This window comes from Martes martes (genome assembly GCF_963455335.1).
Source record: "Martes martes genome assembly, chromosome: 17".
NCBI lineage: Eukaryota > Metazoa > Chordata > Mammalia > Carnivora > Mustelidae > Martes > Martes martes.
In genome coordinates, this window is record NC_137905.1 from 53616907 (window position 1) to 53638004 (window position 21098).

The 21098-nt window shown below is 41.3% G+C and overlaps 1 protein-coding gene across 1 annotated transcript; it reads left to right on the forward strand.

Moving 5' to 3' along the window:
* Positions 1-17846: 17846 nt before the first annotated feature.
* Positions 17847-18830, forward strand: LOC308358414 (vomeronasal type-1 receptor 4-like; the record flags this gene model as incomplete). The annotated part of the gene is made up of 1 exon (XM_080828596.1): positions 17847-18830. The coding sequence occupies exon 1, from the start codon at positions 17892-17894 to the stop codon at positions 18828-18830; it is 939 nt and encodes a 312-aa protein (XP_080684722.1). The 5' UTR covers positions 17847-17891.
* Between the last annotated feature and the right edge of the window lie 2268 nt (positions 18831-21098).

Here is a 21098-nt window from a genome sequence, read left to right on the forward strand (position 1 = left end):
GGTGGGGAAATGGACATTGGGGAGGGTATGTGCTATGATGAGTGCTGTGAAATGTGTAAACCTGGCGATTCACAGACCTGTACCCCTGGGGATAAAAATACATTATATGTTTATTAAAACAAAAAAATTAAAAAAAAAGGAGCATTGTAGAGTCCATGTCCACAGTAGGTTAAGGAGCACAGTGGGATGAGGTGCATATCTTTTATAAGATGAAAGATTCTTTTCTTGATTTTATTTCATTTCATTTTATTTTATATTATGTTATTTTTTATTTCACTTCATTTCATTTCATTTCATTTCATTTCATTTCATTTCATTTCATAGGAAATGCAGATTGCACAAGCAGCAACTCGGTTGGATATTTCTGGTGTCCAAGAACCTTGACGCCCATGCATTCTCCTACAAATGGGCCATGAGAGCTTGTCTTGAAGTCCCAGGAGGGGAACACAGCTACTTGCATCCTCTAGACCAAAGAAAAGTCCTCCCTTATCAAGGAATGTTGTTCTCTTCTGACAAGTGTACAGCTTTGGGAGGATGCACATGGAGGGAGGAGGGAGGAAGGGGACACTGGCCTAGGCAGCCAGCCCAAAGGAATCAGTGCTGGCCACCAGTAATGTTAACACCCAGGAAGGAGCCAGAAGTGGCCAAAGGAGTAAGAGCCTTACAAGGGGATCATGGGCTGGTGGAGAAAGATGATTTGGGGTGATGAAATCAGTGGGAGAGTTTAGTGGGTTTGAGTAGACTAAGGAGCCCAGAGGAAAAGAGCAGATGTAGGAAGGTGAATGGGGGATACAAGGAGGTGAAGGCTGGGATTTTGATGGAAGAGAGAGGAATGTATGGAATTGGACGGAGGTCTGTGGAACAGGGCAGATATCGGTCGAAGGGAAGGGAGAGGTAGTGTTTGCCATGAGTGTTTGGCTGCGGTCTCCGTAATGCATGGGGCCAGAGTTGACAGATGGAAGCAATCCCAGTTGGGTGAGGGAAGTAGGTAGGGTATGGCAGTAGAAGGGAGTGGTGGAAGTGGGAGGGTCAAATGCAAATAAGGAGTTGGAAGGGGATGGGGCAGGGTCTTAGTGCTGGAAAAGACCTAAGGATTCATAGGATGATGGTCTCAATGGCAATAGAGGTGCAGAGGGGGCCAGTGTGGAGACTCAGAGGATGGAGGTATGGGGCTTCTTGGGGTTAGATGATTTCATTTCCACTCTTTGATGTTGTCATTTACATTGTATTCCCACAGTACTCATGGATCGTTTTTGCTTGGAGTCCATGAAGCAAACTCTTATTTGTGTAAATTGCTCCCAGAAATTTTTAACATACAATAGGTACCGTGGTAGAAGGTTGAGTGATCAGCACCCCATCCGTATCTCACTCCTGTGTGAATATCAGGTGGAGGGTGTGCCTGGGTTGGGACTGGCAGGAGAGCCTGGTCATTGGTACCAGGCACCCAGTATTGGCAATGGGCTGCAGGCCTGACCCTTCCCAATACTTTGATCTTCAAGAACTTTTACTGTCCAAAAGTGATTTGATGAAGTTGTTCTCTTGTGAAAAATTTCTGAAACATAATACACGCTTTATATAAGAATGAAACATAATACAGAACTCAAAAGTTGTAGGTAATGTCTGTTCCTTGTGTGAAACCATCCCTAGTAGTAGCTATGGGTAACAGGGTTGTGAATATGATCATAATTAAGAATATTTTAATTTTTGTCCTACTGGGGTAGCAGTTTCCTGTTGTTACCTCTTGGTTGTATTTGCCTTACGTGGCAAAAGGGACTCTGCCATGCAATTAAGTTTACATAGAGAATAAAATAGGGAGGTTATCCTCTTTTGTCTGAGTGGGACAGGTGTAATCCTAAGACCCTGAAAGCAGAAGAAGTCAATTAGATGCACCAGAAGAGGAAGAGATTGGAAAGAAGAGGGGGATCCGGTGTGCTATTGCTGGTCGTCAAGGCGGTGCGAGCTTCAGGGATACCTGCTATCTTATTTTGGAAACTGCCACATCCACCCCATTCTTCAGCAAGGACCACTCTGACCAGTCAACAGCCATCCTTACAGAGGCAAGACCCTCCACTAGTAAAGGGCTGTGACTAACTAAAAGCTGACATGATGGTTAGCATTTATGTGCAATAAAGTATGTTTAGTTGTTATGCACATTGTTTTCATAGACATAATGCTGGAACATACTTAACAGACTCCAGTACGGTGTGACTATAAACGTCCTGTGCCCTGGGAAACCAAAAAAATTCATTTGACTTGCTTTGTTGTAAGATGTGCTTTACCGAGGTGGTCTGGAACCGTTCTGCAATATGTTTGAGGCTTGGCCGTATATGTAGAAACACACTGGGTGTGGTGAAAAAACAATGAATACTGTTACGCTGAAAATAAATAAAAAATTTAATTAAAAAAAAAAGAAACACAGTTAATGATAAACAACAAAAGAAGTGAAATTCCCATGTCTTATGCCACACATGATGCCATTTGATCTCCACATGTAATAATTTTCTTCCAATTTCTGTGTATTCTCCCTTTTTTACATGATTAGACTGTATCTGATATTATATCTGAAATGGCATAAAATGAAATACATATACACACCTCTCATATATGCTGTTTGGTACAATGTTTACAAAAATATTGTTATGGTGAACTTCCTTTCCTTTCAAGTGGCTTTCCTCAATCAGTGGCCCATGAGAGATCATTATGCCAATAGAAATACACGGGCTTTATTTCCTGAAACACAACTGATGACTGAGTGATGTTTATCGAAACACTCCTTGTTTATACATTTAAAGAGCTGAATGAAAACAGTAATCTTAATATTGATTTTCTGGGTAAGACCATAAAAGCTTTAAGTTTCTCTGTATTGGGGGGGCAATAACATACAACGTTCCTGTAGTATTAGGAAAAAATACTGGATCTTAACACGCCTCTCTCAGAAATAGACAGATCATCGAAGCAGAAAATCCATAAAGAAATAAGAGCATTGAATGACACATTGGACCAGATGGACCTCATAGATATATACAGAACATTCCACCCTAAAACAACAGAATACTCATTCTTCTCAAGTGCACATGGAACCTTCTCCAGAATAGACCACATACTGGGTCACAAATCAGGGCTCAACCGATACCAAAAGACTGAGATTATTCCCGGCATATTCTCAGATCACAATGCTTTGAAACTGGAGCTCTACACAAGGAAAAGTTCAGAAGGAACTCAAACACCTGGAAGCTAAAGACCATCTTGCTTAAGAATGCTTGGATCAACCAGGAGATCAAAGAAGAACTTCAACAATTTATGGAAACCAATGAGAATGAAGACACTTCACTCCAAAACCTATGGGATACAGCAAAGGCGGTCCTCAGGGGGAAATTCATAGCCATCCAAGCCTCCCTCAAAAAAATGGAAAAATCCAGAATACACCAGCTGTCTCTACACCTTAAAGAACTGGAGAATCAACAACAAATCAAACCAACTCCACACGTAAGAAGGGAAATAATCAAGATTAGAGCAGAGATCAATGAGGTAGAAACCAGAGATACAGTAGAACGTATCAATGAAACTAGAAGCTGGTTTTTTGAAAGAATCAATAAGATCGATAAACCATTGGCCACACGAATCCAAAAGAAAAGAGAGAAAGCCCAAATTAATAAAATTATGAATGAAAAGGGAGAGATCACAACTAACACCAAGGAAGTAGAAACAATCATCAGAAGTTATTATCAACAGTTATATGCCAATAAGCTAAGCAACCTAGATGAAATGGATGCATTCCTGGAAAACTATAAACTCCCAAAATTGAACCAGGAAGAAATTGACAACCTGAATAGACCGATATCTAGTAACGAGATTGAAGCAGTGATCAAAAACCTCCCAAAAAACAAGAGCCCAGGACTGGACGGATTCCCTGGGGAATTCTATCAAACTTTCAAAGAAGAAATAACACCTATTCTCCTGAAGCTGTTTCAAAAAATTGAAGCAGAAGGAAAACTTCCAGACTCTTTTTATGAAGCCAGCATTACCCTGATCTCCAAACCAGGCAAAGACCCTACCAATAAGGAGAGTTTCAGACCAATATCACTGATGAATATGGATGCCAAGATTCTCAACAAGATCCTAGCAAACAGGATCCAACAGCACATTAAAAAGATTATCCACCATGACCAGGTGGGATTCATTTCTGGGTTACAAGGATGGTTCAACGTTCGCAAATCAATCAATGTGATAGAACAAATCAATAAGAGAAGAGAGAAGAACCACATGATCCTCTCCATTGATGCAGAAAAAGCTTTTGACAAAATCCAGCATCCGTTCCTGATTAAAACGCTTCAAAGTATAGGGATAGAGGGAACATTCCTGAACTTCATCAAATCTATCTATGAAAAACCCACAGCAAATATCATCCTCAATGGGAAAAAGCTTGCAGCCTTCCCATTGAGATCAGGAACACGACAAGGATGCCCACTCTCACCACTCTTGTTCAACATAGTATTAGAAGTCCTAGCAACAGCAATCAGACAACAAAGAGAAATAAAAGGTATCCAAATTGGCGAGGAAGAAGTCAAACTCTCTCTCTTCGCAGATGACATGATTCTTTATATGGAAAACCCGAAAGACTCCACCCCCAAACTACTAGAACTCATACAGCAATTCAGTAATGTAGCAGGATACAAAGTCAATGTCCAGAAATCAGTGGCTTTCTTATACACTAACAATGAAAATACAGAAAGACAAATTAGAGAATCGATTCCATTTACTATAGCACCAAAAACCATAAGATACCTCGGAATAAACCTAACCAAAGAGGTTAAAGATCTGTACTCGAGGAACTACAGAACACTCCTAAAAGAAATTGAAGAAGACACAAAAAGATGGAAGACCATTCCATGCTCTTGGATGGGAAGAATAAACATCGTTAAAATGTCTATACTGCCCAGAGCAATCTATACTTTTAATGCCATTCCAATCAAAATTCCACCAGTATTTTTCAAAGAGCTGGAGCAAATAATCCTAAAATTTGTATGGAATCAGAAGAGACCCCGAATTGCTAAGGAAATGTTGAAAAACAAAAATAAAACTGGTGGCATCACGTTACCTGATTTCAAGCTTTACTACAAAGCTGTGATCACCAAGACAGCATGGTACTGGCATAAAAACAGACACATGGACCAGTGGAACAGAGTAGAGAGCCCAGATATGGACCCTCAACTCTATGGTCAAATAATCTTTGACAAAACAGGAAAAAATATCCAGTGGAAAAAAGACAGTCTCTTCAATAAATGGTGCTGGGAAAGCTGGACAGCTATATGTAGAAGAATGAAACTTGACCATTCTCTTACACCGTACACAAAGATAAACTCGAAATGGATAAAAGACCTCAACGTGAGACAGGAATCCATCAGAATCCTCGAGGAGAACATAGGGAGTAACCTCTTTGATATCAGCCACAGCAACTTCTTTCAAGATATGTCTCCAAAGGCGAAGGAAACAAAGGCAAAGATGAACTTCTGGGACTTCATCAAGATAAAAAGCTTCTGCACAGCAAAAGAAACAGTCATCAAAACAAAGAGGCAACCCACGGAATGGGAGAAGATATTTGCAAATGACAGTACAGATAAAAGGTTGATATCCAGGATCTATAAAGAACTCCTCAAACTCAACACACACAAAACAGATAATCATATTAAAAAATGGGCAGAAGGTATGAACAGACACTTCTCCAATGAAGACATACAAATGGCTACCAGACACATGAAAAAATGTTCATCATCACTAGCCATCAGGGAGATTCAAATCAAAACCACATTGAGATACCACCTTACACCAGTTAGAATGGCCAAAATTAGCAAGACAGGAAACAACGTGTGTTGGAGAGGATGTGGAGAAAGGGGAACCCTCTTACACTGTTGGTGGGAATGCAAACTGGTGCAGCCACTTTGGAGAACAGTGTGGAGATTCCTCAGGAAATTAAAAATAGATCTTCCCTATGACCCTGCAATTGCACTGCTGGGTATTTACCCCAAAGATACAGATGTAGTGAAAAGAAGGGCCATCTGTACCCCAATGTTTATAGCAGCAATGGCCACGGTCGCCAAACTGTGGAAAGAACCCAGATGCCCTTCAACGGATGAATGGATAAGGAAGATGTGGTCCATATACACTATGGAGTATTATGCCTCCATCAGTATAGACATTTTAACGATGTTTATTCTTCCGATCCAAGAGCATGGAATGGTCTTCCATCTTTTTGTGTCTTCTTCAATTTCTTTTAGGAGTGTTCTGTAGTTCTTCGAGTACAGATCTTTAACCTTTTGGTTAGGTTTATTCCGAGGTATCTTATGGTTCTTGGTACTATAGTAAATGGAATCGATTCTCTAATTTGCCTTTCTGTATTTTCATTGTTATTGTATAAGAAAGCCACTGATTTCTGGACATTGACTTTGTATCCTGCTACATTTCTGAATTGCTGTATGAGTTCTAGTAGTTTGGGGGTGGAGTCTTTCAGGTTTTCCATATAAAGAATCATGTCGTCTGCGAAGAGAGAGAGTTTGACTTCTTCCTCGCCAATTTGGATACCTTTTATTTCTCTTTGTTGTCTGATTGCTGTTGCTAGGACTTCTAATACTATGTTGAACAAGAGTGGTGAGAGTGGGCATCCTTGTCGTGTTCCTGATCTCAACGGGAAGGCTGCAAGCTTTTTCCCATTGAGGATGATATTTGCTGTGGGTCTTTCATAGATAGATTTGATGAAGTTCAGGAATGTTCCCTCTATCCCTATACTTTGAAGCGTTTTAATCAGGAACGGATGCTGGATTTTGTCAAAAGCTTTTTCTGCATCAATGGAGAGGATCATGTGGTTCTTCTCTCTTCTCTTCTTGATTTGTTCTATCACATTGATTGATTTGCGAATGTTGAACCATCCTTGTAACCCAGGGATGAATCCCACCTGGTCATGGTGGATAATCTTTTTAATGTGCTGTTGGATCCTGTTTGCTAGGATCTTGTTGAGAATCTTAGCGTCCATATTCATCAGTAATATCGGTCTGAAATTCTCCTTTTTGGTAGGGTCTTTGCCTGGTTTGGGGATCAGGGTGATGCTGGCTTCATAAAAAGAGTCTGGAAGTTTTCCTTCTGCTTCAATTTTTTGAAACAGCTTCAGGAGAATAGGTATTATTTCTTCTTTGAAAGTTTGATAGAATTCCCCAGGGAATCCATCGGATCCTGGGCTATTGTTTTTTGGCAGGTTTTTGATCACTGCTTCAATGACACATTGGACCAGATGGACCTTATAGATATATACAGAACATTCCACCCTAAAACAACAGAATACTCATTCTTCTCAAGTGCACATGGAACCTTCTCCAGAATAGACCACATACTGGGTCACAAATCAGGGCTCAACCGATACCAAAAGACTGAGATTATTCCCTGCATATTCTCAGATCACAATGCTTTGAAACTGGAGCTCTACACAAGGAAAAGTTCAGAAGGAACTCAAACACCTGGAAGCTAAAGACCATCTTGCTTAAGAATGCTTGGATCAACCAGGAGATCAAAGAAGAACTTCAACAATTTATGGAAACCAATGAGAATGAAGACACTTCACTCCAAAACCTATGGGATACAGCAAAGGCGGTCCTCAGGGGGAAATTCATAGCCATCCAAGCCTCCCTCAAAAAAATGGAAAAATCCAGAATACACCAGCTGTCTCTACATCTTAAAGAACTAGAGAATCAACAACAAATCAAACCAACTCCACACGTAAGAAGGGAAATAATCAAGATTAGAGCAGAGATCAATGAGGTAGAAACCAGAGATACAGTAGAACGTATCAATGAAACAAGAAGCTGGTTTTTTGAAAGAATCAATAAGATCGATAAACCATTGGCCACACTAATCCAAAAGAAAAGAGAGAAAGCCCAAATTAATAAAATTATGAATGAAAAGGGAGAGATCACAACTAACACCAAGGAAGTAGAAACAATCATCAGAAGTTATTATCAACAGTTATATGCCAATAAGCTAAGCAACCTAGATGAAATGGATGCATTCCTGGAAAACTATAAACTCCCAAAATTGAACCAGGAAGAAATTGACAACCTGAATAGACTGATATCTAGTAACGAGATTAAAGCAGTGATCATTGATAGCATTTTTAAGTTCAGCCTGATTCGATCTCATTTCTGCCCTTAGACATTCTCTGTTGCGCTAATGCCTTTTCCACACCTAGCTATTGACTTTGTGATTGCTATCCTAGGTTCTAAATCTGACATCTTGCTTATCTTCATACCCATTACCTCTGTGGCAGAGGATATTGTCTCTGATTCTTTTCTTTGTTGGGAGTTCCTCCTCCCAGTCATTCTGTTGAGGGATGGTTGAGTGAATGGACAGAGTCCAACATGTCAACCATGACCCAGGCTAGAAGCAGCCTAACAAAATCTGCGGTGATCAGATGCCACCACTGGTAAAACTAAGCCAACTTGAAACATAAAAGTAAAATTTAAAAATTGGAAAATATTTGCAAATGACAGTACAGATAAAAGGTTGATATCCAGGATCTATAAAGAACTCCTCAAACTCAACACACACAAAACAGATAATCATATTAAGAAATGGGCAGAAGGTATGAACAGACACTTCTCCAATGAAGACATACAAATGGCTACCAGACACATGAAAAAATGTTCATCATCACTAGCCATCAGGGAGATTCAAATCAAAACCACATTGAGATACCACCTTACACCAGTTAGAATGGCCAAAATTAGCAAGACAGGAAACAACGTGTGTTGGAGAGGATGTGGAGAAAGGGGAACCCTCTTACACTGTTGGTGGGAATGCAAACTGGTGCAGCCACTTTGGAGAACAGTGTGGAGATTCCTCAGGAAATTAAAAATAGATCTTCCCTATGACCCTGCAATTGCACTGCTGGGTATTTACCCCAAAGATACAGATGTAGTGAAAAGAAGGGCCATCTGTACCCCAATGTTTATAGCAGCAATGGCCACGGTCGCCAAACTGTGGAAAGAACCCAGATGCCCTTCAACGGATGAATGGATAAGGAAGATGTGGTCCATATACACTATGGAGTATTATGCCTCCATCAGAAAGGACGAATACCCAACTTTTGTAGCAACATGGACAGGACTGGAAGAGATTATGCTGAGTGAAATAAGTCAAACAGAGAAAGTCAAGTATCATATGGTTTCACTTATTTGTGGAGCATAACAAATAATATAGAGCACAAGGATAGATGGAGAGGAGAAGGGAGTTGAGGGAAATTGGAAGGGGAGGTGAATCATGAGAGACTATGGACTCTGAAAAACAACCTGAGGGTTTTGAAGGGGCGGGGGGTGGGAGTGTGGGGGTACCAGGTGGTGGGTATTAGGGAGGGCACAGATTGCATGGAGCACTGGGGGTGGTGAAAAAACAATGATTACTGTTACGCTGAAAATAAATAAAAAATTTAATTAAAAAATTATTGTTTAAATAAAAAAAACACTGAATACTGTTATGCTGAAAATAAATAAAAAATTTAATTAAAAAAATTGGAAAATAAAATAATAGAAGAAGAAACGGTAATTTCAAGAGCTAAAATGACTTCCTTGGATTTTCCACCACCAAAATTCACCATTTGGTCTATGTCTACCAACCCTTCCCCCTGTGAGAGTTTTATTCCAGTTGAGAACTTTGAGGGATGACAGTCCACAGAAGACCACACTCACTGATGACACCAATTGCAAGTTTGTAGCTCCCCAAAATGATACTCAGTATCTGTAGATCTCTATAGAGGAGGTCACAGAGCTCGCTGAGAGCTGTCTCCTCATTGTGGAGTATTACAGGAAAATGAACAGATGGCCAACTCACAGGGAATAGATGTAGGGGGCAGAGTCCAGGAAAAGTACTCGCTGTGGCTCTTCTAGTTGTCCTCTTTCTGCAAAGTCATATAGAGGGTTACTTTCTGGAGTTGATATGGGATAACACTCATGGAGTATTGCCAGTGACGGAGGCTCACCCAAGCCTCGGTACCCAGAATTTTTACTACAGTTATACGACTTACCTTGCGGATGATCGGCAGTCTTCATACTGTCCCCAGGGTGAGTTGATACATTTGGTCTTCAGCCATCCAGAGGCTGACAGGAGAATTTGAGCCCAAAGGTCCATTGTCAACTACATGGTGAGATAGTCTGGTGGCCAAGCCCCCAAGCCAACAAATATATTGGATTCAGGAGTCTGGAGGTCTCCTCCCAATATCAGAGGGCAAAGTCCAGATCTCCCTCTGGGGGAGTCTCATTCTTCTCTACAACGGTCAGCTCCTGGACTCTGCCCCGGACTCTCTCACGGCAAAATGTGTATGTTTGTCTGTGTATCTACCTATGGTAACATGTTGACATCATGATCTGCGGTAGTATAATTTGGAGTACTTTTACCATTGGAAGAAGCAGTGTGGGATAGAGGTAGTATTATGGAAACAGCTAATCTGTCTTCTCAAGTCACTGTGTACTTGTTCATAGTTTGGTACTCAATTGCTTATTTTCCACCTTGACCTACTGAGTGACGTTTGGAAGAGGTGAATTCTTCTCTGCCCCCAAGGTAGTTGCCTCATCAAGCAAGAGAGCCCATATGGCCGTCAACCCATTCTCTAACCACACAAATGCACATGCTTGGTTCCTTAGACCTATGTGCAACTCAGACATTCAGAGCCACGTAAGGATGTAAGTCATTCTCAAACTCAGATGCATGCTCACCACGTGCAGACATCCCCATTCTGGCACACTCCCGGTGCACATTCCCACACAGATGGTGCTGTCCCACTGACGTTCCCACGGTCACTCACTCAGTTGCCAGGTGGATATGTCTCTCACTAACGAGTTTGTCTGTGGAGGTTTCATACATATCTCCAAACTTGTGAGGCAAAAAAGGAGGATCCTAATTGACCTTTAGACTCCTTCTCACCTACCAGAGCCCACAATGGAAATATTAAGTGTGTAACATTGAAGACGTGCTCTGAGCTTTGCCACTTGAAGAGTGGATCTGGTGAGAAACTTTGGGTGTGCAGGGCCTGAGTTGGGTGAGAGCACAGGGAAAGGGGGCACGGGAGATGGCGGTGCAGAGAGCAAGCAGTGTAGGTGTGAGAGTCAGTGGGTAAATGCACCCGGGTTAGAGTGTGTGGAGTGTTTTAAGCACACCATGGGGCTTCCTGGCGCAATGGTACAGCATGGGCATGGAAATTGAGGGTGTACCACATGCCGGACTCTCTGGAGATAAGGGATAAAGAGGTCCTGGGAACAAAAGGTAAAATGGAGAGGAGAGAGTGTGGCCATGTGAGTGAGGGGCAGGGCTGTTAAGAAGCATTGGAGAGTCCATGTCCACAGTAGGTTAAGGAGCACAGTGGGATGAGGTGCATATCTTTTATAAGATGAAAGATTCTTTTCTTGATTTTATTTTATTTCGTTTTATTTTATATTATGTTATTTTTCATTTCATTTCATTTCATTTCATAGGAAATGCAGATTGCACAAGCAGCACCTCAGTTGGATATTTCTGGTGTCCAAGAACCTTGACGCCCTTGAATTCTCCTACAAATGGGCCATGAGAGCTTGTCTTGAAGTCCCAGGAGGGGAACACAGCTACTTGCATCCTCTAGACCAAAGAAAAGTCCTCCCTTATCAAGGAATGTTGTTCTCTTCTGACAAGTGTACAGCTTTGGGAGGATGCACATGGAGGGAGGAGGGAGGAAGGGGACACTGGCCTAGGCAGCCAGCCCAAAGGAATCAGTGCTGGCCACCAGTAATGTTAACACCCAGGAAGGAGCCAGAAGTGGCCAAAGGAGTAAGAGCCTTACAAGGGGATCATGGGCTGGTGGAGAAAGATGATTTGGGGTGATGAAATCAGTGGGAGAGTTTAGTGGGTTTGAGTAGACTAAGGAGCCCAGAGGAAAAGAGCAGATGTAGGAAGGTGAATGGGGGATACAAGGAGGTGAAGGCTGGGATTTTGATGGAAGAGAGAGGAATGTATGGAATTGGATGGAGGTCTGCGGAACAGGGCAGATATCGGTCGAAGGGAAGGGAGAGGTAGTGTTTGCCATGAGTGTTTGGCTGCGGTCTCCGTAATGCATGGGGCCAGAGTTGACAGATGGAAGCAATCCCAGTTGGGTGAGGGAAGTAGGTAGGGTATGGCAGTAGAAGGGAATGGTGGAAGTGGGAGGGTCAAATGCAAATAAGGAGTTGGAAGGGGATGGGGCAGGGTCTTAGTGCTGGAAAAGACCTAAGGATTCATAGGATGATGGTCTCAATGGCAATAGAGGTGCAGAGGGGGCCAGTGTGGAGACTCAGAGGAGGGAGGTATGGGGCTTCTTGGGGTTAGATGATTTCATTTCCACTCTTTGATGTTGTCATTTACATTGCATTCCCACAGTACTCATGGATCGTTTTTGCTTGGAGTCCATGAAGCAAACTCTTATTAGTGTAAATTGCTCCCAGAAATTTTTTTTAACATACAATAGGTACCCTGGTAGAAGGTTGAGTGATCAGCACCCCATCCGTATCTCACTCCTGTGTGAATATCAGGTGGAGGGTGTGCCTGGGTTGGGACTGGCAGGAGAGCCTGGTCATTGGTACCAGGCACCCAGTATTGGCAATGGGCTGCAGGCCTGACCCTTCCCAATACTTTGATCTTCAAGAACTTTTACTGTCCAAAAGTGATTTGATGAAGTTGTTGTTCTCTTGTGAAAAATTCCTGAAATATAATACACGCTTTATATAAGAACGAAACATAATACAGAATTCAAAAGTTGTAGGTAATGTCTGTTCCTTGTGTGAAACCATCCCAGTGGTAACCACGGGTAACAGGGTTGTGAATATGATCATAATTAAGAATATTTTAATTTTTGTCCTACTGGGGTAGCAGTTTCCTGTTGTTACCTCTTGGTTGTATTTGCCTTACATGGCAAAAGGGACTCTGCCATGCAATTAAGTTTACATAGAGAATAAAATAGGGAGGTTATCCTCTTTTGTCTGAGTGGGACAGGTGTAATCCTAAGACCCTGAAAGCAGAAGAAGTCAATTAGATGCACCAGAAGAGGAAGAGACTGGAAAGAAGAGGGGGATCCGGTGTGCTATTGCTGGTCGTCAAGGCGGTGCGAGCTTCAGGGATACCTGCTATCTTATTTTGGAAACTGCCACATCCACCCCATTCTTCAGCAAGGACCACTCTGACCAGTCAACAGCCATCCTTACAGAGCCAAGACCCTCCACTAGTAAAAGGTTGTGACTAACTAAAAGCTCACATGATGGTTAGCATTTATGTGCAAGGTATGTTTAGTTGTTATGCACATTGTTTTCATAGACATAATGCTGGAACATACTTAACAGACTCTAGTACGGTGTGACTATAAACGTCCTGTGCACTGGGAAACCAAAAAAATTCATTTGACTTGCTTTGTTGTAAGATGTGCTTTACCAAGGTGGTCTGGAACCATTCTGCAATATGTTTGAGGCTTGGCCGTATAAGTAGAAACACAGTTAATTATAAACAACAAAAGAAGTGAAATTCCCATATCTTATGCCACACATGATGCCATTTGATCTCCACATGTAATGATTTTCTTCCAATTTCTGTGTATTCTCCCTTTTATACATGATTAGACTGTATCTGATATTATATCTGAAATGGCATAAAATGAAATACATATACACACCTCTCATATATACTGTTTGGTACAATGTTTACGAAAATATTGTTATGGTGAACTTCCTTTCCTTTCAAGTGGCTTTCCTCAATCAGTGGCCTATGAGAGATCATCGTGCCAATAGAAATACACGGGCTTTATTTCCTGAAACACAACTGATGACTGAGTGATGTTTATCTAAACACTCCTTGTTTATACATTTAAAGAGCTGAATGAAGACAGTAATCTTAATATTGATTTTCTGGGTAAGACCATAAGAGCTTTAAGTTTCTCTGTATTGGGGGGCAATAACGTACAACGTTCCTGTAGTATTAGGAAAAATACTGGTATTTCCAAAATTTTTAAGATAGAGTTGAACATTGGATGTCTCACGCATCAGAGGAGTGTGGAGAATTGGTCAAGGTGCTTATTGCCCGTGTCAACCGTCTCGGTGGTTCTGGCTATGGGATCAGTTTACCACCATTAATGCTTTTTCTTGCCATGGCTGTACACTTCTGAACTTGTCCTTGTAAAGGTCTGTGCCATGTCATATCCCAGGATCTGCATACCCACAAGTCTCCTCCACCTGTCATTCAGTGGTCACTTTGCATGTTGAAAAAAAATTAACAGATAATATGAAGGAAAAAATATAAACCTACAGCCAAGCATCCTTCCTATCCAGATTCAGCAAGCACGAATTCCTTTTTATCTGTTTATATGCTTTTGCTGTTACATGTGACAATACTTTTCCAACATCTGGACACATTCACCTTAATCTCTGGATATTTATTTTCTTATGTCAAAGGCATTCTCCTTTCTTTTCTCTTTTCTTTTTTTTTTTGTTTTTTGTTTTTTGTAAGTTTTGTTTAAAAGTAAACTCGTACAGGGTGACAAACCATGAAAGACTGGCCTCTGGGAAAGAAACTAAGGGTTACAGAAGGGAGAGAGGTGGGGGATGAGGTAACCAGGTGTTGGATATTAAGGAGGGCATGTGTTGAGATGAGCACTTCGGTGTTACACACAACTGATGAATTGTTGAATACTACATCAAAAACTAATGATGTGCTATTTGTTGGCTCACTGTACACAGATAAATAAATGGGGAAAAAAATAAACTGTGAAGTAATGTGGGGCTGGAAGTCACAACCCTGAGATCAAGCATCAAACTTTCCTCCAACAGAACCAGCCAGGTGCCCCAAGGTCTTTCTCCTAACACAAGAAAACTATCATACATGTATGAGCAATAGTAGTGTCATGCCTTCATTTCCCTGACTGTCCATATACAGATTTCCTGCAGTGACACAATGATGTCATTTTTGTCTGTTCTCAGAAATCTTGGATCCAGTCATGTCAGGGATTTATTTTATTGGCTTCATTCTTTAGTCTTTAATCAAGATCAGTTACCACTCTTGCTTTGTCTTTGTCCTCAGTGATAGTGACAGTATTGAGGAGTGCTGTCTTTGTTTTGCAGAATGTCCCTCATTGTGGGTGTATCTCTCCAGGCCTCTTTCCCAGCTCTGTGTCCTTTGCTTGTGGCCAATCAAATTTGTCTTCCTCCAGATTTCCCCTTTGGGTAAGGACACCAGTCATGATGCACTAGTGGCCAACCTACTCCACCTGACCTCATGTTAACAGATTCCCTCTGCAGTGACCCTAATGCCTACGAAGGGCATATTCTGAGGTACTGGAGTTAAGACTTCAGCATATTCATTTTGATGAGACTCATTGCAACCCATTATAGATGGAGTATGTTGATGCCATAGAAAAGGGCATCATTACAAATGTGTTTTTTTCCGGATAATGAGAAAGAAGCCTGGAAATTGGGGAGCAAAGGGAAAAGGTCTTTCTCAGACCAGTAATGAGTTCCAGCTGAGATGCTGTTTCCTTCCTTCCTCCTAACTTGGAAACCTTTACTTCTGTCTCTCAATGCTGTCACCCTGCTCCTTTCCCCTGGGCTCTTTGGCTTCCTCATACCCACTCTCCTCTCCAGTGTTTATGTCCTCGTGCCTGCTTTCTACCCATGCTTCTTATTTCCCCCAGGCTTTGTGTCCTTTTCCCATATGCCAGCAGTGTCTTGAGAGGTGCTCGCTAGAAACTTGTAGTTGTTCTTCACAATTGGCACCTGGGAGAAAGGTTTTTAAAAATATTCTCAGCTCCCAATCCTGTCAGTGCCAATGCTGCTGCTTCAGATGAAATGATAATTGCAGTTGTGAAGGGAGGGGAGCTCCCAGAGACATAAAAACCCATCTCAGGGCCCAGCTGCCCCTCTTGCACCTGTACTGACTGCTCTGACCATCACCCTGAGCCCTCCAGTTGGGCAGCAGTAAGAATTTGGTGGGTTCTCTGTATCTTTCTATCTGAGAGGTACAATCTGGAAGGCAAGGAATTGTCTCAGGAGTCCAGGTAAGGGAGCATAGTGGACAAAGGGGGATTTCTGTGTATGAATGTGGTCCAGTGCCGAAGCCGGGCATGGAGGTGGAATCCATCCCAAGGCAGGAGCTGAGTCAGTAAAGAGAGATGTAGATGCTAGACCAGCACCCACCCCTGATGGCTCCTGAGGCAATAGAGTAGAATCCTCCCTGACAGTGACTGTTGTGTTTTCATCAGAGGGTTCGTCAAAACTGACTTTTTAAAGTGTTAATTTTAATTCCACTTACTTACCATACAGAGTTGTATTATGTTCAGGTGAGGAATATAGTAATTCAACATTTTCTCTAAAGATCTCTGATTTTTAATTTGCTTAAGGACTGTCGTTCTGGAGTGAGTCTGCTGTTGAGTCTTTGTTACAGGAGCCATAGCATAATTTGCAGATCTCGCCATGTGCAGGCATAGTACCTCCATGCTTGTAATAAATGTTGGATGAATGTGTAGAAATCATGTGATCATGAGCAGACACAGTGTGTCAGGTCACAGTTGCTGGAGTGGACACGTTTTCTATAGCTCTGGGTCTATGAAGTGCTTAATGGATTAAATACTTTTGCATCAATTGGTTATGGAGGGACTTTTCCCATTAAAGTAGGAAGCAAAATTTAAGAAAAATAGAACTTAATACATTTCAGATTTGATTTTTAGGCTCTAATGTATCTTGTGTTGTATATGCTGCTATTAAATATTAGAATACAAATCCAAAAACTATGTCACTTATACAAGATACAAGGTTTTTACTGTACATTGCATTTTGCATGTCTGGTATTTCAGTATCTTGCACAGATCTTGCTTTACAGCTACTAATTTTATTTCATCAGGTATTCATAAATACATACATATATGATCTGAATGTAGTCATTATTTTGTTTCTACTTTACACAATGTAATCTGGCAGTGGTGCTTCTTGTGCAGAGTCTATGCCTTGTGCATTTGTTCCTGGAATGAAAGCAGATGATTCTTTCTGTTGCTGTGCTAATTTTGAGTTATTCTTGCATTCATTTAGTCCAGCTTGCCGTGGGGCAGGGTCCTGAATCTTTGTAGTACTGTAGTCAGTGCTTCTACAGTTTTTTACTAACTCTAAAGCCTTATTTAAGTTCATATTTGGTTATAGAACAGTCTTCATAAATAAGTGAAAACTCATCATTAACAAAAATTTACTTATTTTTATATTATTATTGTTATGTTAGTCAACATAGAGTACTTTGTTATTTTCTGATGTAGTGTTCCATGATTCATTAGTTGCATATAGCACTGGGTGGTGTATGCAAACAAAAATTTAAATAAGGCAGCAATCTCAATTCGGATGGCAAGGTGCTAACATAAAACTAAATTGAGATCTGGTTTATCTAAAGACCACTGCTGACAAGTATTTTTGTATATTATGGATTCAGTTCACTAACTTTGTGACCAGCGCAGCCAGTTTCAAGTCCCCACCCTGGATTGGTGAGTGAATTGAGACAAAGCAGTTCACCTCTGTGTAAGTGTGTTGTCCACATCTTTATGAGGAATGCAGTGAGGAATGCCTCCTGAATCTGTGAGAAACAAGAAGTGACCTCCAGGGGTGGCCATTAAACCAGCGATTCACACATGCAAGTATTTGGTAATGGTTGTGTATGTAACCGTTGGAAGGCCCTACATGACAGAAGAACTTTTAGTAGTATTTCAAAGTAGGATGTGTAGCTAAGTGTAGAATATTAAATTATATGACACGATTTGTGTGGCCCGTTCCTCATATTTCCATGCAGGATCCTCTACCTGAGAAGACAGTTATCAGTCACTGAGTACTGTCAGGATGGCCACCAGGGATCTGGCAGTAGGAGTGATCGTCTTAATACAGACTGTGGTTGGAATCCTGGGGAACTTCTGTCTTCTTTACCATTATCTCCTCCTTTATTTCACTGGGTGTAGGCCAAGGTCCACTGATTTGATTGTTAAAAGTCTGATTGTAGCCAACATTTTGGTCCTGTTCTCTATTGGAATACACAATACAATGTCACCTTTTGGGTGGTATCACATCCTCAGTGATTTTGGATGCAAATTTTTCCCCTATGTTCGTGGGGTGGGTAGGGGGGTGTCCATTGGAACCACCTGCCTCCTGAGTGTCTTCCAGGCCATCACCATCAGCCCCAGGAACTCCAGGTGGGCAGCACTTAAAGGGAATGCTCCCAAGTGCATTGTCCCTTCAATTGTCTTGTGCTGGGTCATACAGATACTAGTAAATATCATGTATCCTTTGTTTATGAATATCACTTTGAACAACAAAAACGTCACAAATAGAAAAAGTTTCGGGCACTGTTCAAGTTTTCGTCATGAGAAAAACAATGACCTATTGTATGTAGCATTGTTGTCATTCCCTGATGTGGTATATTTGGGGCTTATGCTCTCGGCCAGCAGCTCCATGGTCTTCTACCTGTACAGGCACAAGCAGAGGGTCCAACACATTCTTAGGACGAACGTCTCCTCATCATCACCTGAGTCTACAGCCACCAAAACCATCCTTCTGCTGGTGAGCACCTTTGTCTACTTTAACACCCTCTCCTCTATCTTTCATATTATTTTGGGAATTTTTGATTATCTCAGCTGGTACATTCTGAACACCAGTGTGATAATCACTCTGTGTTTCCCAACCATCAGCCCCTTTCTGCTCATGAGCCGCGACCCCAGGATATCCGTGGTCTGCTTTGCATGGATAAGGAATGTAAAATCCCCTCATGTTATGAGAAATATGTAAATTGTAGGAATTTCCTTAATATTCCTAATGTTGGTAATCATTCATCTCCTCAGGGTCCCCAATATAATGATGAGTAGCTAACAGAACATCATTTCCTTCAAAGTTAACAATAAGTCATAATTGCAATTGTAATGTGATACTATATAATTATCTTATAAATACTCATGTGTTTGAAGTTTTGCTGATGGTCAGTGGAGGAGCACAGAAACTAAGCAATTATAAACTCCAAGTCCTGAAGCAATCTGGATATTAGAGAGGTCTTTGAGTGTGTCAGGTAAATTTGTCACCTAAATTTCCCAGAACTGAAGTAGGCATTGAAGTGTAGGAAAAGGAACATGAAAATGGATCAGCGAGTGACAGGTCATCAGTGAAAAGAAGAGAATTGTACTGGAGGGGAAATTCAGGCAGTGAATACAGTTTTGGGGAGCCAGTGTTCATTTTGTAGTTTTCCTAAGAGGGGCAGTAGTCAGTCATGTGAAATATGATGTCATGGGAGATTGGGAGTTGAACATTGTAAACATTTTCAGGTAGAAATGGACAGACTGAACTGGAATGGGTAGTGGAGAGCATAGAATTATATTTTACTTAGTTCTTAACATCAGGTGATTGTAACACTTTTAAATGACATGAATTCCATAGAATTGGCATCTGTGGAAGGCAGATCTTTCTCTCCTTTGTGAAGGGGATTTGGGCCTGTTGGCAAGAAAGGGGTTTCGTGGTGAACACTCATCTCCCTGAGGTGATGAGATTAGTTTATGGTGGGGCCTTCCAGTGAATTTGGAGCTGTGAAGGGAGAGCCCTTTGAAAGGCAGAGACATAAATCCTTTCTGTTCATGTGGAGGTTGTGGCTCCTTGATTTTCAATTTTCCTCAATTTTAGGAGAGGTGTATTTTTTTTCAAGATTTTATTTATTTACTGACAGAGAGAGAGAGAGGGAGAGAGAGCACAAGCAGGGGGAGCAGGAGGCCAAAGGAGAGGGGGAAGCAGGCTCCCTGCTGAGCAGAGAGTGAGATGTCTGGCTCAATCCCTGGACCCTGAGATCATCACCTGAGGCGAAGGCAGAGGCTTAACCCACTGAGTCACCCAGGTGCCCCTTAGGAGATGTCATATTTATTTTTTTTTTTAAAAGGAGATGTATTTTTAAAAAGATTTCATTTATTTATTTTAGAGAGTGTGTGAGAGCTTGCGAGCATGAGTGTTCAATCTCGGAGGGACAAAGGGGAGGGAGAGGGGGAGGAAGACAGAATCTGAAGCCAGCTTTGCACTGAGCATGGGGCCTGACTGCAGGGCTCCTTCCCACAACCGCCAGATCACAACTTGAGCTGATACCAAGTTTCAGACCCTCAATGGACTGAGTCACCCAGGCATGCCTCAGAGAGATTTATATCTCATTTATACATGTATCTATATCGAGATATAGATATCTATCTGTATCTACATGTAGAATATTGTAGATTATATATCTATGTCTGTCTATATCTATTTACATGTATCTTGGGTCTTATCTGTATCTATCGTTATATAGATATCCATATCTGTATTTTCTACAGTTTATAGACATCTATATAGGTAGACATACTTATAGATTATATATAGAAGTTTGCATCATGAAGTGGAACCCATATTTGTAGTTCACATGAAACACTTAAGTATTTTCTTCAAATTAGAGCACAACACAAGATGAAGAAAAAATAGATATTGACACACTCATACCTATGGTTGTGCATGTAGAGATTTATTGTGTATGATCTCTGTGCCAATATACAACATAGATGTAGAGTTAATCATGTTTGTTATCCACCAATCAATATATTGGAGCTTTGTCCTTCAGGGAAAATTTTCAATAGTATCAGTTATCATAATGATCAAATCAAGGCCTATGTGATCTGATGTGTGTACTGCCATGCTGATTGTTTGATTGTTAAAGATCCATGAAATGCACTTTTCATTTTCCTACTTTCACTCCCTTGTTTTGCCGTTATCTCCTGAGATAACGTCCTGTGGACAGAGCAAAACATGTTTGCTTTTAAAGGGCTTATTAGAGTGAAGATGGCATTGCCAGGTGACAGTCCAGAGGAAAAGGGCTGTCCTCCACCCCCTGGAAAACCTGTTCTTTCTGAGCGGTGTTATTATGCTAGTTACTCCTGCTGGAACTCTTCGTGTTTCTGTACAAAGCTCTCCTGCTACCGTCTCCTACAGCTGATCTAGCAGTGGATGTGGTGACACCTCTCCCGAGCCTTGGAATTGAAGGAGTGTGAGTCTTTTTTG